Source organism: Mastomys coucha, unplaced genomic scaffold (assembly GCF_008632895.1).
Source record: "Mastomys coucha isolate ucsf_1 unplaced genomic scaffold, UCSF_Mcou_1 pScaffold5, whole genome shotgun sequence".
Taxonomy (NCBI): Eukaryota; Metazoa; Chordata; class Mammalia; order Rodentia; family Muridae; genus Mastomys; species Mastomys coucha.
In genome coordinates this window covers 67496443-67511564 of record NW_022196911.1, presented here as the reverse complement: position 1 = coordinate 67511564, position 15122 = coordinate 67496443, and the positions used below count along the sequence as shown (strand labels likewise).

The window sequence follows — 15122 nt, the reverse complement described above, 5'->3', positions numbered from 1 at the left end:
GGCCTCAAACTCAGAAATCCACCTGTCTCTGCCTCCCAAGTGCTGGGTTAAAGGCATATGCCACCATTGCCTGGCAAAAACATGCTAATCTATAAGCCCATTTAGGGCCAGTCTGTATTCTTATTTCTTGGTTCTGTTTGGTTTCTGGGCATTTTTCCTCAGCTTTAAACAACAGCTTGTCTGTTCGCTTCTCATCCACACTTTCTGTTTTGCCGGTTGCCGGTCTGTGGAGCTGGTTTTTCTTTCAGCAGTCATCTTTCTACTTTCCTCTGTTCCCATTGGTTTTGTTGCCTAACAACCTGGCATCGACTCAGAGAGAGCACAGGTTCATTCTATGTTTTCTGAAGTCCCCTTTTGCCGGCTCTATTCCATCTCAGAGTTTTCTGTGGATGGGAGCTGGGGTGAGGACAGACCACACACTTAAGGCAGGATTAATTAGCCAAGGATTGAAAGTGAGATTGCAGCACAGGGCAGCGGCTATCTGATTCCATTATCTAAGAACGTGCAGCCGCTGTCAACGCTGTCCAAGCAAATATCTCTTGCCAAGTTCTATTTTTAAATCGAGGTATAAATCATATGCCACAGAATTCTCTCTTTCAAAGTGTATGTGCCAGTGACTCTCAGATGTCTGTGCATAGCCACCACTGTTCCCCAGTCCCAGAACCTTGTCCCCCAAAGAAACGCCATTGAGATCAGTAATCACTGAGAGCCTTGTCAGTGGGGTCCAGCAGATGTGGTGGCCCTTTGTGTCTGTCTGCTTTCCTTTGTGATGTTTATGAATCTCGCCTATATTGTAGCACTTATCAATACTTATGGTTGTATGTTACTCTGTGGCACAGATATGCCATATTCTGTTTATCCATTAATCAGCTGATGGACATTGAAATGTTTTCCACTTTTTGGCTATTGTGGATAATTGTTACCGTGTGTGTGTGTGTGTGTGTGTGTGTGTGTGTGTGTGTGTGTGTGTATGCATGATCAACTCTCTTGATACATATTCTCTCTTAGAAGTCTTAAAATTAATTTATTTTCATTTTTTTAATTATTCACTTTACATCCCATTCACTTCCATCCTCCAAGAGTTAGAATTTTTGTACACTTTGTTTAACTTTTTGAAGAACTTCCAGAATCTTCCAAAGCAGCCCCGTTTCACATGACCTGGGGTGAGGTGAAAGGGCCCTGGTTCTCCAGCCCCTCATTGATGTTCATCTCCTTTGCCTTTTAGTTATAGCCTCCCAGTGAATACTTGAATTTTCACTTCACTAGTGACTAGCTATGTTAGCATCTTTCACATGTTTACTGGTCACTTGCTTTTCTTTCTGGAGAGCTTTCTATTCAAATCCTTTGCCCATTGGTTGTCTTTATACTGCTGAGCTGTAAGAGCTCTTGATGTACCCTCGGCACTGGAATCTCGCCAGATACACAAGTTACAGGTATTTCCCCATCTTACTGGTCGTTGTTTCCTTTCTCCAATGGTGTCCTTTGAAACACAAAGATTTAAAATTTTCTTGAAGTCCAACTAATCCATTTTTGTTGTCTATGCTTTTGGTCCTATATCCAAGAGACCATTTCTTAACCTAAGAGCATGAAGATTTATATGTTTTAAGTATTTTATAGTTTTAGCTGTTATGTTTAGCTATTTTTTTTAAAAAAAAATCAATGTACTTGGAATTTTTTGTGTATAATATGATGTAGGGATTCAACTTTATTCTTAACCGTTTCTTGTTTTTAAAGTTTTATATGTGACTCTGTGTGAAGGAGGCTAGAGGCTTCAGATCCCCTGGAGGTGAATTACAAGTTCTTGTGAGCTGTCTGGCATAGGCGTCGACACCCAAACTCAGATTCTCTGTAAGAACAGCAAGTGCTCTTAACCACCAAGCTGTCTTTCCAGGTGTATTGTTTGCTCTATATCTGACACACCGAAATGACTTTCTTCCATCTTCAATTGCTTGGGCATCCTAGTCCAAGTCAGCTGGTCGTAGGCATATGGATTTAATTCAAATGTTCCATCTTACTCTGCTTAAATATACGTGTGCCAAGAAGTTCTGTATATTCATGATAAGTTTGAAGTCAGATGTGGGATACCAACAACTTTGTTTTCCTTTTGCAAGATTCTCTGGCTAGTCTGTATTTGTATATGAAATTTTAAGGTGAGGTTGCTCACTTCTGCAAAGGGGCCAGCTGGGACTGTGCTTAATCTGGAGTCTTACCTTCACGGCATTATCAGTCCTAACTGGTCAATATGGAATGTCTTTATATTCACCCAGGTCTTCTCTCTTTCTTTCTTTCTTTACTTCTTTCTCTCTCTCTCTCTCTCTCTCTCTCTCTCTCTCTTCCTTTCTTTCTTTCTTTAATGCTGATGTGTGTATGTGCAGGTGTGCACGTGCACGTATATGTGAGAGTGTGGTCTATGTCCACGGACGTGCGCAGAGGCTGGTGGAGCGTGTCAGGTGCTGTGCTCTGTCATTCTCTGTTCCCTGGAGCTGGGCTGGCTATGGGCAAGCCTAGCTTCCTCCTGTGTCTGTCTCCTGCAGCACTGGGGTAGAAGCACACGCCGCCTCTCTGGCTTTCACATGGGTGCCAGGATTTGGAATCTAGTTCTCCTGCATGCACAGCAAGGGTTTTTACCTACTGAGCCATCACTCCAGCTCCCTCTCCTTTAATTTCTTTCAACGATGTTTTATAGTTTTTAATAAACAAGTCCAAACACTAGTGTTATTAAATTTGCTTCTCAGTTGTTTTCTTCTATTATAACTGGAATTGTTCCTTAATTTCATTTTCAGACTGTTCATTCTAAGTATGTAGCAATGCAACTGATCTTGCATGTTGATCAAATATCCTGAAACTCTGATAGACTTACCTCTATGTGTGTGTGTGTGCATGTTTGTGTGCATGTGTGTAAGAACATGTGCAATAGCAGAGATACTCCCTAGGGTTCTCTGTACATAAGATCCTGTCACCTCCAAATAGAGGTAGGCTTTGCATCTTTTTTTCCCCCCAGTCTGATTACATTTTATTTCTCCTCCTTGCCTAGTTTTCTTGGCTAGGTCCTTGAGAATAATGTTAAATAGAAGTGGGAAGAACAGGGTCTTCTTGTCTTATTCCTGATCACTCGGGGGTGTTTTTAGTCTCTCATTGTTACGTATGTTTATTGCAGTATTTTCTGGATTTATTTATTTTTATGCGAATGAATGCTTTGCTGCATGCATGTTTTGTTCCCACATTTGTGCCTGGTGCTTGCAAAGGTCAGGTAAGGGGAACTGGGACTGGAGTTGTGAATGTTTGTGAGCCTCTATGTGGGTGCTGGGAATTGAGCCCAGGTCCTCTGGAAGAGCAGCAAGTGTTCTTAACTGCAGAGCCATCTCCTTAGCCCCAGTTTTGGGTGTTTTTGAAGGTGTTCTTCATCTGGTTGAGATTGAGTTCCCTCACATTCCTAGACTGTTGGGGAATTATTGTTATTTTTAGGCATTGGGCCTTGCATCTGTTGAGATGCAGTTGGGGTTTCCCACCCTTGGTTCTGTCTCTTTGGTATGTTTGACTTTTATATATTGAGTGATCTTTTGAGTTCCTTGACAGATTCTACCATATTGCTAACCTCTTATGCTCAGGGCTCATATCTTCCAGAATCATTTAAACTGAGAGTCTTTGAGATATCCCCTAAGAGCCATCTCTGCTCAGAGCTCTTTCCATTCCTAAACAACCATATCATCATGGATGGCAAAGAAGCAGTTAGTGCCTAGGTGTCCTGATCAATTTCTCTGCCTCTGGCTTTGTGAAGAGCCCTGGTCCCCAGCTGTTCACTTCCTGGTTTATGTCCCTGCATCTAGATACATGGTTTCCAAAGAGTTGTCCCTGGGCCAATAGCATTAGCATCACTTGGGGACTTGTCAGAAATGTAAGGGAGGGAGTCCCACTGAGCCATGCAGAGCCAGCCAAATTCTGGAAGAGCTTAGGAGCTGTTTTAACTATTCCTCTAAGGGACTCTGCTGCTTGTTCAAACTTAAGAGTGATTAAGGCTTATGATGCTGAGCTGATTCTGGGGGATGCACCATTTCCCTCTCCCCGCCTTGCTTCAGTCATTGAGTTTGATATCTTTCTTGCACAGCTTTGGCTCTCCTTTCATGTTTAGTAATATTTGGCTTTGTGTTCCACTCTGTTTATAGCTGCCTGTTAGCAGAGTTCTGAGTGATGGAATCTGTCTATCTAGCACAACCTGCTGTCATGTGATTATTAGGGAGGGCTAGAAAATGCCATGGGGTAGCTCAGCTCTCGATTTATTCCGCCTGCATATTTCCAGCTTCTCAGGGTATCCTGTACTACCTCACCTGTCCATCTTTTCTCATATATGAGGACGGTTGTCTTTGCTTGGCACAAGCACGGGTCAGGAAAGGCTTGTTGCACTGGCTCATCCACTGTGGATGTCCTACTTCTTGCAGAATTCCCGGGTTCTGGCGCTTCCTCTGGAGCCTGCTGTGTGCTTCGAGCTTCCTCCACATACCTCAGTTCTTCCCCTGCAGAACTGAGCTCAGACCCTATTTCTGCTGAGCTGGATTTCTGGACACTTGTCCTTTGTGTCACTCAAGGCCTCTGTCTCAGATGGACTCCATATACTTCCCAAACCTCCCAACTTCTCATACCTTCCTCTTCAGGTTCTTCAAGTACTGAGAAGGGTACACAATCTATATTATGCTCTGTTGTTGCCATCTTGAATTCCGTAATGATTATGAATAAGGGACTCTAAGGTTTCATTTCACCCTAGGTCCTGACAATCTGTAGCCATTCCTAACTCCATCCTTTAGAGCTCTCTGCCTTTTACTTTGTGTGTGTGTGTGTGTGCATGCATGTGTGTGCATGTGTGTGTGTATGTGTATGTGTGCATGCATGTGTGTGTGTGTGTGGTTGTGTGTGTGTTTATATAGTTTGGGTTTTCGATAACATTCCTTCTTATTTTCCATTGCTACTGGAGATTCATGTGGAAGTAATTTCTGGTCCTTTGTAGAGGTTCAGGGCAGAGGAAAAAGTCTGGGTCATGCAATCAATTTACTGTCTTTATTCTCTACTACTGTGATGCTCCTAAAATAGAAGAGCAATAACATTGAGCAAGAGAATGGAGCACAACGCCCCACCTTGGCATGCATGACCTTCCTTGCTCCCCACAGTTGTCACTTCCCAGGGTTAGTGAGTTCTCTGTTACTACAGGGATTAAACATCCCTGGGCAGCTACCATGAAGGACATTAAAGAGGGAGCATCAACCTATTACTAAGGCCTGAGACACTGAGATCACCTCAGACGTTCTAGGCATTTCTCTCCCCCTCCTCCAACCAGGCTGGGTTTCTAGTTCAGTGGAGATGGACAGGCTTGTTGATGCTCAGGTCCACTTGGAGCACCTCCCTGCTTCATCTCTAGATCTCACTCTCCTGGGCTCTTCCTCCAGGAAGCTGCTCTGAGATCCCAACCTTCCCCCAACACCCTCATCTCTCCTGCCCAGCACAACTCGTTTGCCCCTCACCTACCCATCAGAGCACAGTTGTCTTTCTGGCTTGCACGTTCCTTCCACAGCCTGGCATATGAAGCATCATGATTCCAGAGCAGTCAGTCAGGTGTCCAGACAGCCCCTCACTCATTCACACGATACTTTGTGTCAGACCCAGTGCTAGATAGTCAGCTAGATAATTTGGGAAGGGCCTCACATTTGATTTATTGCCTGTCTTCCAGCCCACTAGGGGATGTTACAGTTCACTTAGCCAGCTGCTCTAACAAGATGGGGGTGAAATACAGAGGGGGCTAAGAGGACACAGAGCAGAGACTCCGGAGGCTCAGGAAGCTTTTCTGAGATCAGGACAGATCAAGGGGTACACAGTAGGTGGAGGAAACAGGTGTAGAGGTGAGGAGGAAGGTATGAGAAGCTGAGAGGTTTGGGAAGTACATGGAGTCCATCTGATTTTCTTTCCTGATTTTTTGAGATTGGGTCTCACTAGGTAGTTCAGCCTAGCTGTGAGCTGGGGACCCTCCTGCCTGGTTTTCTTGAGTGCTGAGATTATGGATGTGTACTGCCATGCCAGGAGTTCATTCTCACTAAAGTTAGGGTTTGAGGAATGAAGATGAGGAGGAAAAGGGATAGGGTTGGGTCTTAGGGAGGAGGCAGGGAAAGAAGGCTGGAGCTGGAGGTCCTGCATGTAGGCTGAGGAATTAGTGGCTTTCTCAGGAATGACTCTTAGTCTTTGAAATGATCTAAGCCGAGTCACGACGAGCTAGTTTTGGCAGAGCTCATTATGAAAAGCAACTCGGAGGACCAAAGGAGCACATCAGGACCTAGTCACTGTGGGCCAGGGATTATAGGTAGCGAACGTTACTAACCTGCAGCTTAGTAGTGCTCAGAATTTGGGGACTAGCCTGTTTAGGAGGCACAGATAGTCTTTCCATGCCAGCCTCCTTTATGACCTGAACTAACTGAACTGGCCTGAGCTTGCTCCCAAAGCCTAGAAGCAGGAGTGTATAGGGCACATAGGGGCTCCAGGATTCCCATGTCATGGGAGAAGAGACAGAGAATTCCTAGAATCTTCTCCAGGTCTGAAACCCTCCCCAGCAGCCAGCTTCTCTTGTTCAGCATGTTCGCTGAAAGAGATCAGTCCACAGCTGCACACTTTGCTTCTCTTGCTGGAGGGATCTTGTGGTTTTCCAGAAGATGGATGGAAAGAGGAAAAAGATTATGTGGGAAGTCATTAGCAAGGGTTGGAAGTGTCTTCTCTGGGGGAGATGCTGTGGCCAAACTTCCCAGAATGTATAAACTTTAGAAAGGCAAGATTTATGGGACTACAGCCTGGAGCATCAGCAGCCCCAGCTCCTAACTCCCAGTCCCCAGACTCCAACCCCGAGCCCTAAACACTAAGCCCCAACCACAGCTCTCACCATAGCTCCTAGTCCTCAGCCTGCAGCCGACTCTGCATAACTATGCTGCTTATTAGAGCTTCTGGCAGCTCCTGTGACAGAAGAAAGCTTAAGCTGAGGCAAAGTGGTTGGGCCCAGGGGCCCTGGAAAGTTCCAGGCCAAGTGGGGTCTCATTTAGGCAACACTGAGCCAGCTGCACATTTGGTTAATGGCCCATGTCCTGGGAGCCTACTAATCAGGAAACGGGGTTTTGAAGCTAAGATGATTCCTCTGTCACCAGTGGTAGCTCTGAGGGGAGATAAAGCTGGTCTGAGCTGAGAAGGCAAGGCTGGCCTGCTGCTGTTGCTGCCTCCTCTGTATACATCACTTATGTTATGGATAGTAGGTTCACCACCATGGTGACAATTCTGTAATTCTAGTACACTGGGTGGTGGGGCAGCTGAGCAGGAGGATTTGAATTCCAGGCAAGCCTGGGCTACACAGTGGAACCCTCTTTTCAAAAAACAAGATGTTGATCAGGTTGGAGGGACACAAGGTAGGAGAGGTGATAAGAATAATCAAAATGCATTGTATAGATCTATAAAATAGCAAAGAACAAAACTGATAAAGAAGAAACAAACAAAGTGACAACTACAGGAAGACTCATTCTGGCCTCCCGCAGCTTCCTCATCAGTCTCACCCGGTCCCTGGCTGTAGCATCACGGGAAGCTAAGTCTGCAGGAAACACTGGCCAGGCTCAACACTCTTTGCTAACACCCTTTTCTGCTCTCTCCCTCCTACTGTTAGCCTCTGCCTTGAAGACTCTCCCCTCACCACTCAAGCCCTTCAGAGAAGCCATGGCCTAGAGATCCCAAGAGGGAGAGGCAGGGTAATGGGAGCAAGAAGTCATCAGAACCAGGGTGCTCATGGCCAAGTGATGGGGCCCCACTGAATCTCCATCTCCTTATCTATGAAGGGCCTGTTTTGCAGAGGTGGACGTCACAGTCATTTTAGGTGTGGAGAGCACAGGAGAGGACATGAAGGGCCTGCACTTTTAGATAGAGCCTACTGAATTTACATAGGAGTAGCCATGCTCTTGGATGGCTGTAAGATCCCCTAGCTTGGCTTTGATCTCCTTCCTTAACATTCCCTCCTTCTTCGAATCTAGGCACATCCTGTGCTCCAGCACCTGAAGGCCATGGGCCTCCTGGCTTCCCCAACTCTCTATATCCCCGCTTCCCTAGCAGCGAGAGTCTCAGCCCCTTGGACTACTTCTTCATTAGACAGTCCTGCTGGCACACATTCTGCCCCAGCTCAAAGCTTTACTTGCTCTGTGGTCAGGAAACCAGCACTGGGACCAGAAGCTCATAAAGGCTCTAGGTGTGAAACTTCTGTGAACTGGTATAAACCAAAATGGCCTCCTTTATCTGGTAGCTGTATAAGAAGTGCCAGTTACATTTCCATTATAGTCTGAGCTGTGGTCAGTGCTCCAAAGAGTTCTTGGTTTGGGTTTTACTGTTCCCGGTTCTGAATTATTTTATCTCCTATTTGGTGGTTTGTGAGTGAAGTCTGACAGCTCATGTGCCCCAGGCTGAGGCTTTGGCACATATGGTCCTGCGCTGAAACACCTCGAAGGCCTTCCGAGATGGGTGCTTGGCCTTCCTCTGCCCCATCTGGCTGTCCTGTCCCACAACTCCCTTCTCTCCAACAGAAGCTTGGGCACAGGCAGGGCAGGGGACCGATGCTTCCGCCTCCTGTGTTTCTCTAGGCTGGCAGTGTCACAGTGTATTCTGAGTGTAACTCAGAGGGAGCAAGCTATTACCCATCCTATCCAAGGAAGCAAGTGTTCCCTTCCAAGAGGACTCTTGTCAGTCCTGGATGGGGGCAACAGGTACATGGGAAGGTATGGGTATCACTCCACTCCCCAGCCCTTTATGCAAAGTGGCTGGCAGAGTCTAGCAGTGGAGGACTTGGGGGATGGTAGCCTCCCAGTATATGTGTTCTAAGTTAGGGGGTGGAGGGTCCCAGGCCACTAAGAGTCACTGCTGTGCTCACAAGGAACCCCGAAGAGGAAGGCCCACACCCTGGCATTCAGAAGACCCGGGTTGAGATCTCCAGAACGAAGTCGGCACCTTTGGTGCTCTTCTTGCTTTCTGGCACAGCCGTTGCTGTTCCTTTTGCCCAGAACCCAGCTAATTATGTCGCTGGTTTCTGGGTGCAATAGAAGCAAGCAGCAGGAGCTTCAGATGTGGAGATACTGAGAGTCGCTGTTGCACCAAAGCTTAGCTTTCTTATTATATTTATATAAATGGGCTTCCTGCCCAGGGTCACCCGCCCCCACATCCTGTCTTCCCTGGACTTGGCATGCCTTGAGCATGATGTTTGCTGACCACTTGAAACACCCTGTCTTTTTCTCCTCCTTTGGAAGCACCAATCATGGCTCTGCTGAAGGCTTCCAGGGGCTTCAGCTGAAAATGGTCCCCTGCTCCCCATCCATCACGGCTGACTACATTCAGCACTGTGCTCCATACAGACATTTTTCTTGCCCTGTACACACTTTGCTTTTCATCTCTGTTATCACCCACAGCCCTTGGCACCACGAGTGGGAAACAGAATGTGTGTTTGGAATGTGTGACCTCATTTCTGTGTTCGCCCAGACACACCTACACTCTGTGGCCTTAGGTGATATACGAGAGTAATGCCTGACATTAGTGTCTGATGTTGGGTCTTCCCTGGTTTCTGTTTGCATCGGGGTTCCTCGGACAGAGTTTGTGGCCACCTCCTCATGCTGAGTGATAGCCACTCCATGAAAGCCCAGATCCTTCTTCTCCACCTGGACTCTTACTGGACACAAACTCTGCCCTGTGTCCAATAAGTACTCTAGCACTGGCCCTAGCGAGTACTCTGAGCTCCCACACACATTAGCCATTGGCTCTGTCCATCTGGCTCTGCCTTGGGTTGTGATGAGGACAAGAGACAAGATCATGAGCTAGTTGTCACAAGTAAATCAGTAAATTAGACAAGAGCAAACTGGGTATGGTAGCACACACCTTTGATCTCAGCATGAGGGAGGCTAAGAGTGGGCAGATCTCTGAGTCCAAGGCTAGCCTGGTCTGCGTAGAAGTTCCAGGATAGACAGGGCTACACAGTGAGACCCTATGTCAAAAATAAAGAGCAGCAGCAACAACAAACAAACAAACAAACAAACAAAAACATCATCAACAACAAGGGTGATCCTCATGAATCGAGTGTTGGTTAGCTGCCTGCTGGTGTGCTAAGAGCTCTAAGTACTCATTGCACAAGGACCCTCTGAGCAAGGTACCTGTGTAGCCTTCGATTCTAGAAGTCTGTGGCATAGAGGCTATGCAACTGGCTCACATAGACACGGTCAATGAAAGACAGTGGGTGTCTATCCATCGACTTTCAGTACCCACAGGGTTTCAAGAAAGCATTGTATCTATAGTGCTGTATAGGAATGAAGCCCAGAAAGGGGAAGGGAGGTATATTGGGCCACACAGCAGGTTGGTGAGTACCAAGTTCTAGTCTTAGACCTCAGATGGGTGTTCTTTCCATTCATAGACCCTTCTGAGGAGGAGGAAAACAGAGACTTGGATCCAGGTGACATGAGGCACAGGGGCAGTTGTGACAGGCAGAGGGCTATGGAAACAGGGGCTCTGAGGATGGTGCCTTGGATCACAAATGTAGAGCCAGACACATTTGGAAAAGGACTCACGGCAGGCCCCAGAGGGCTGGCTGGGAAGACAGAGGCATTTCCCGGACAGCACTGCCCTGGAGTCCTGTGGAGGTGGGAGATCCTGGAGGGGGTATCCCACAGTTCTTGGGCAGTTGCTTAGAGAACCAGGGTTGCTTCAGATGCATTTGGTGTGTGTGTGTGTAGGGAGCAAGTCAGAATTACTTGGAAGAATGTGAAGTGTCTGGGAAGTGTCCACAGAAGCCACAGGCAGCAGGATGCACAGATCACAAACTGAGAAGTCTGGTTGGAGAGAGGTTTAACTACTGTTGCCTAAACGCAGTGCCCAGCTAAGACTAGGACTAGGACTAGGACTAAAACTAGGACAGTGTGATGGGAAAGGGGGACAGCATCTAGCGCTGCTTCATAAGATAGGAGAGGAGAGGAGGCAGCAAAGAATCCTGGGAAAGCTAAGGTCAAGGGCAAAACCAAGGAGCTAGCCAGCACTCAGCAATAGCATCGTGTGGGGGCTAAGGGCTGGGTCACACAAAAAGCCCAAAGGCTAACTCTGAGGTGGAGGGGGTAGGGTGGGAAACTTGGGTGGTGCATCTGCCACCCTCAGTTCTGGGGGGCAGGAGTGGGGTGAGAGGTAGTGGTAACTGCCAGCAGCTCCTCAGGGGAGTGCAGCGTCAGTGCAGCAGAGCAATGACCCAGCTGCTCATGTCCTTTTTGTTTCCACAGGAGAAGGGGCCACAGCGTGCACATCCAGCATCTTGCAGGAGAAGCAGCGTGAGTGATACCTGGCCATACAGAGGTCTTTCCTTCCACTGGATGAATGGTGGCCCCTGGGCCTGGTCCCCTCTGAGGCTTAGAGCTACAAGGGTAGAGGAATCTCTCCCATCTTGCTTCTGGGTGGGCAGAGAAAGCCAAGATCCATTCAGCGAGGGTTTGGGCAGCTTTTCCAAGACCCCAGGTTTCTAAGCCATCTGTGCTGGGCAGTTCTGATGTCAGAGCTAAAGCTAGGGTGATGAGGCTGATGGCCCTACTGGGGAATGGGGCAGAGCAGGCAGGACCACTGAAAGTTGGGTGAATGTCCTCTTCATGGGGATAGAGATTTGGAGGGACTGGAAAGGCAGCTTTCTTGAGCCTTTCTGGGCATCGATCTTTGGATGCCAACTTCCAACAGTCATGGTTGGCCCTGTGCTGACCGAGATCTGAGCTGATGAGGTCGTTCAATGTCGCTGCCTTACCGACCAGCAGAAATAAGGAGGCAACACCGAGCTCTTCTCCAAGCAGTTTATTCAGGAACCTTGTACTACAGAATCATTCGTTCATCTTTTCTTCTTTCTTAGCTAGCTCTTCTTAGCCCCCAGCCCTTGCGGGTTAAATACTTTCCCTGGTCCCAATCAGCATTGGCTATGTGGCAAAGCATAATAGGCTGCAGGAAATCATGCCAGCTTGCATCACAAGCTGGAGGCACCCAGCTTTTCCCAATAAGGGCTTGTTTATCAATGCTCTCTGCTCTGGCCGGAGACCAGGTGTTCAATATATATAGGATGGCAGCTGCGGCTCCCCACAGTTCAAGGCTGTGTTCCAGAATGTGGTCCATTTTGAGTACATGTTTTACTTTCCAGATATTGTCATTGTATGTGTGTGAGGGTAGACAAGATGTCAGAGTACATCTCTCTGGAATTGATTCTTGCCTTCCATCATGGATTCTGGGGTTCAAACTCAGGCCCAGGCTTGTAGGGCAAGTGCCTCTACCACTGAGTCATCTCACCAGCCCTGGACATGCTTTTCCTTAAACTCTCTTCCCAGAATGATTGGCTCTGCAGCCAGGCTCCTGGGACTGACTTTAGGGGTTTCTGTTAGTTCTCTTAGGAAGATGGGTATGGGACTGGATGTACTATGATCATGCCAGCATGCTGGCCACATTTCCTGTGGACATACCAGGTGGACTCAGTGGGCAGCACCTGTGCCAAGTTTTGTCTATGGGCAATGATGACTTCCTTATAAGGCTAGGTTTGGGGTAAGGGGTCAGAAGGCCTCTCATTTCCTGCCTTCTGTTCTGCCTGTGGCTATAGCTTTGGGGAGGTTCAACCCATTTTGCTTCCTAGCTTCCCAGGCCTCAACTTGAGGCCCTCTTTCAAGCTCTCTGTTCCTCTGCTGAGCTTCTGTGGAGGATTTGTAAACATCAGCATCCACAACCCTGTGGTCCCTGGTGCCCCATGTCATAGTGCACAGACAAGGGCATTACTGCTCAAAAGGGCTGGTGGCCAAAAGTTCTTCTGTCATCACCGAGCTCCAAGGTACTGACTAAGAGAAAGGACAGGGTGCCAGGAAAGAGGGGCAGACAAGTTTGTGCCTGCAGATTCTTGATTTTTGGAGATGACAAAGTGGCAACACAGAGACTCAGGTCATTAATGAAAAGAATTGGTTACAGAATTTGCAAGAGCTGAGCCATTACACTAGGAAGCCGGGAGTGAGAGAGGCACCGACCCTAGCTACCGCTGTGGGTCTGTTTTCTGTGGGTGGGTGGAAGGTCTTTGGAGAAGGAGGGCAGGGGAACATCTTGGGACTGGAGGTTTGAATCATGGCAGGGTTTTCACTCTGCTGGTCCCTAGTTACCTGGCACCTGGCCCTGGTTCCCTCAGGATAGAGGAAGACAGGCTTGGTGGGTATTAGCTACAATAGGTTATCTGGGTGTGGATTGGGCTGTGGCTGGCTGGTTTTAAAAGGCATATTAATGGGCAAGTTTGGTCTCTGAATTAACCCACATACGATTGCCAGCATCTCACCGATCAGGAAGTCTCCAATCTATTGAACTGCCAAGAAGTTAAAAAACAAAAATCAAAACAACAACAAAAAAAATCACTGAGGGAGGGAGGTTAGAGCCCAGATTACATGTGCTGGGGTTCCTTTGTGTGTGTGTGTATGTGTGTGTGTGTGTGCGCGTGTGTATTTATCTTAGAGACAGAGTCTTACTGTGTAGTCTGAGCTGACCTCAAACTTTTGGCAATCCCTCTGTCTCAGCTTCCTAAGTGCTAGGAGTACAGGCATGAGCCTATGACTCGATGCTACTGGGCCTTTAGCAGTAACTTGGAGGTGAAAGTTAGCCACCTGAAACAGGCTTTGTCACCAAGAGGCAGGTCTCAGCTCCCTTCCCCACAGTTCCCACATGCACAATTGAATTGACAGAATGCTTAGTGTCTCCTGAGCTTCCCTGGGAAAAAAAATTGCATTTCAATAGCAGCAAAGTCTTTTTTTATTTTGTGGTTATAGATTTTGGTCAAAATTATATTGCTGAAAGCTGTTATTGTATCCTGCTCCTTGTGGATATTTTTTATGAGGGAAAAAATATCAGTTGATGTTAAGAAGAATTTTAGAGCCATAAAATCTGTGTGGTGGAGGCTGTCTGGGTTGGTGCTACCCAAGGTGAAACCCAGTATGTTTGGCAGGGAGAAACACTCACACGGTAACCTCCTTTTCTATGATGGCAAAAGTCTTTAGCTGAGAGTAACGCTTTTCACATAACTCTGTAATTATGTCCTGCCTACAATTTCAGACATTAAAATCATTTTTCTTTTATGAAGTGGTGGTGGTAATTGGTGGTAATGTGTTTGTTTATTTTTAAATCCTAAATGGGCAAAATAAACATTAGTGACCTGAATTTAAAAAGGCGATATCCACGGCTTACATTTAGAATGTGTTTTTCCACTGGGTATTTTAAAACTCTGGAAATGAGATATTCCTCTGGGTGAGGAATCAGAGCCCTGCCACCAGGGAGTGGCGCTGCGATGTCTAGGCTTTAAAGGGAGAAGGTCTATGTGTTACATTCAGAAAGATGGCGGAACTCCCTGCTTTCTAGGTCAGCTGAGGGTAACAGAGGCTACATAGCAGATGCACAGAGAGCGTCTTATAATTCTCAATTACACCTTGCATTTGCATAAGGTTTCACAGCTGAAACCTCTGGGCCTCTGGGTGCTTCTCTTGGAGCTCTGTTGCACTGACTCTCTGCTCATCCTACAGCTGCCTGGCTCACCATCATAGAAACAGTGTTTCTCCCCTGTTATGGTTGAGATATGAGGTACCTCCTGCCCTACCCTGACCCCAGCCATGGGATCATGAGAAGAAGGCTTGATCTCCAGCTAGAGGGTCCAACCACTGAGAAGTGATAGATTCATAATTTGATGTTGTCACTGGGAGGTGGCAGCAATTACAGGGGTCATTTTCATGGGAGTTACATCTTGTCTCTAGCTCCTTGCCCTGTCTCTGCTTCCTGGCCACCTCGAGGTGAACAACTTTGCGACTTTACATCTTTTTGCCATCTTTCACATCACAGAAATACCTGGACCACAAAAATCCCGTACACCTTTACATTGTTTCTCTTTGACATTTGGTTACAATGATAAAAACAACAATACAAACGCTAACTAATGGGTAGGAGGTTACCCAGCCTTATTTCTAGCAGCTCTGGGACTTGTGTGCTCAGGACTCCCCGATCCTTGGTGGCTTCTACACAGTCCTGCATTTTTCTGCTACTGGGAAGATGGCCTGAAATCC

General features: G+C 47.1%; 1 protein-coding gene across 3 annotated transcripts in view; it reads left to right on the top strand.

The window, feature by feature from the left end:
• The window catches only part of Pitpnm3 (PITPNM family member 3), a 96576-nt gene that overhangs the window by 40503 nt on the left and 40951 nt on the right, over nt 1–15122 (top strand). For all 3 annotated transcript variants that reach the window (XM_031354346.1, XM_031354344.1, XM_031354343.1), the window contains one exon: nt 11301–11348. In XM_031354346.1, coding sequence (XP_031210206.1) covers nt 11301–11348 — 48 coding nt within the window. The remainder of the gene's footprint in view (nt 1–11300; nt 11349–15122) is intronic.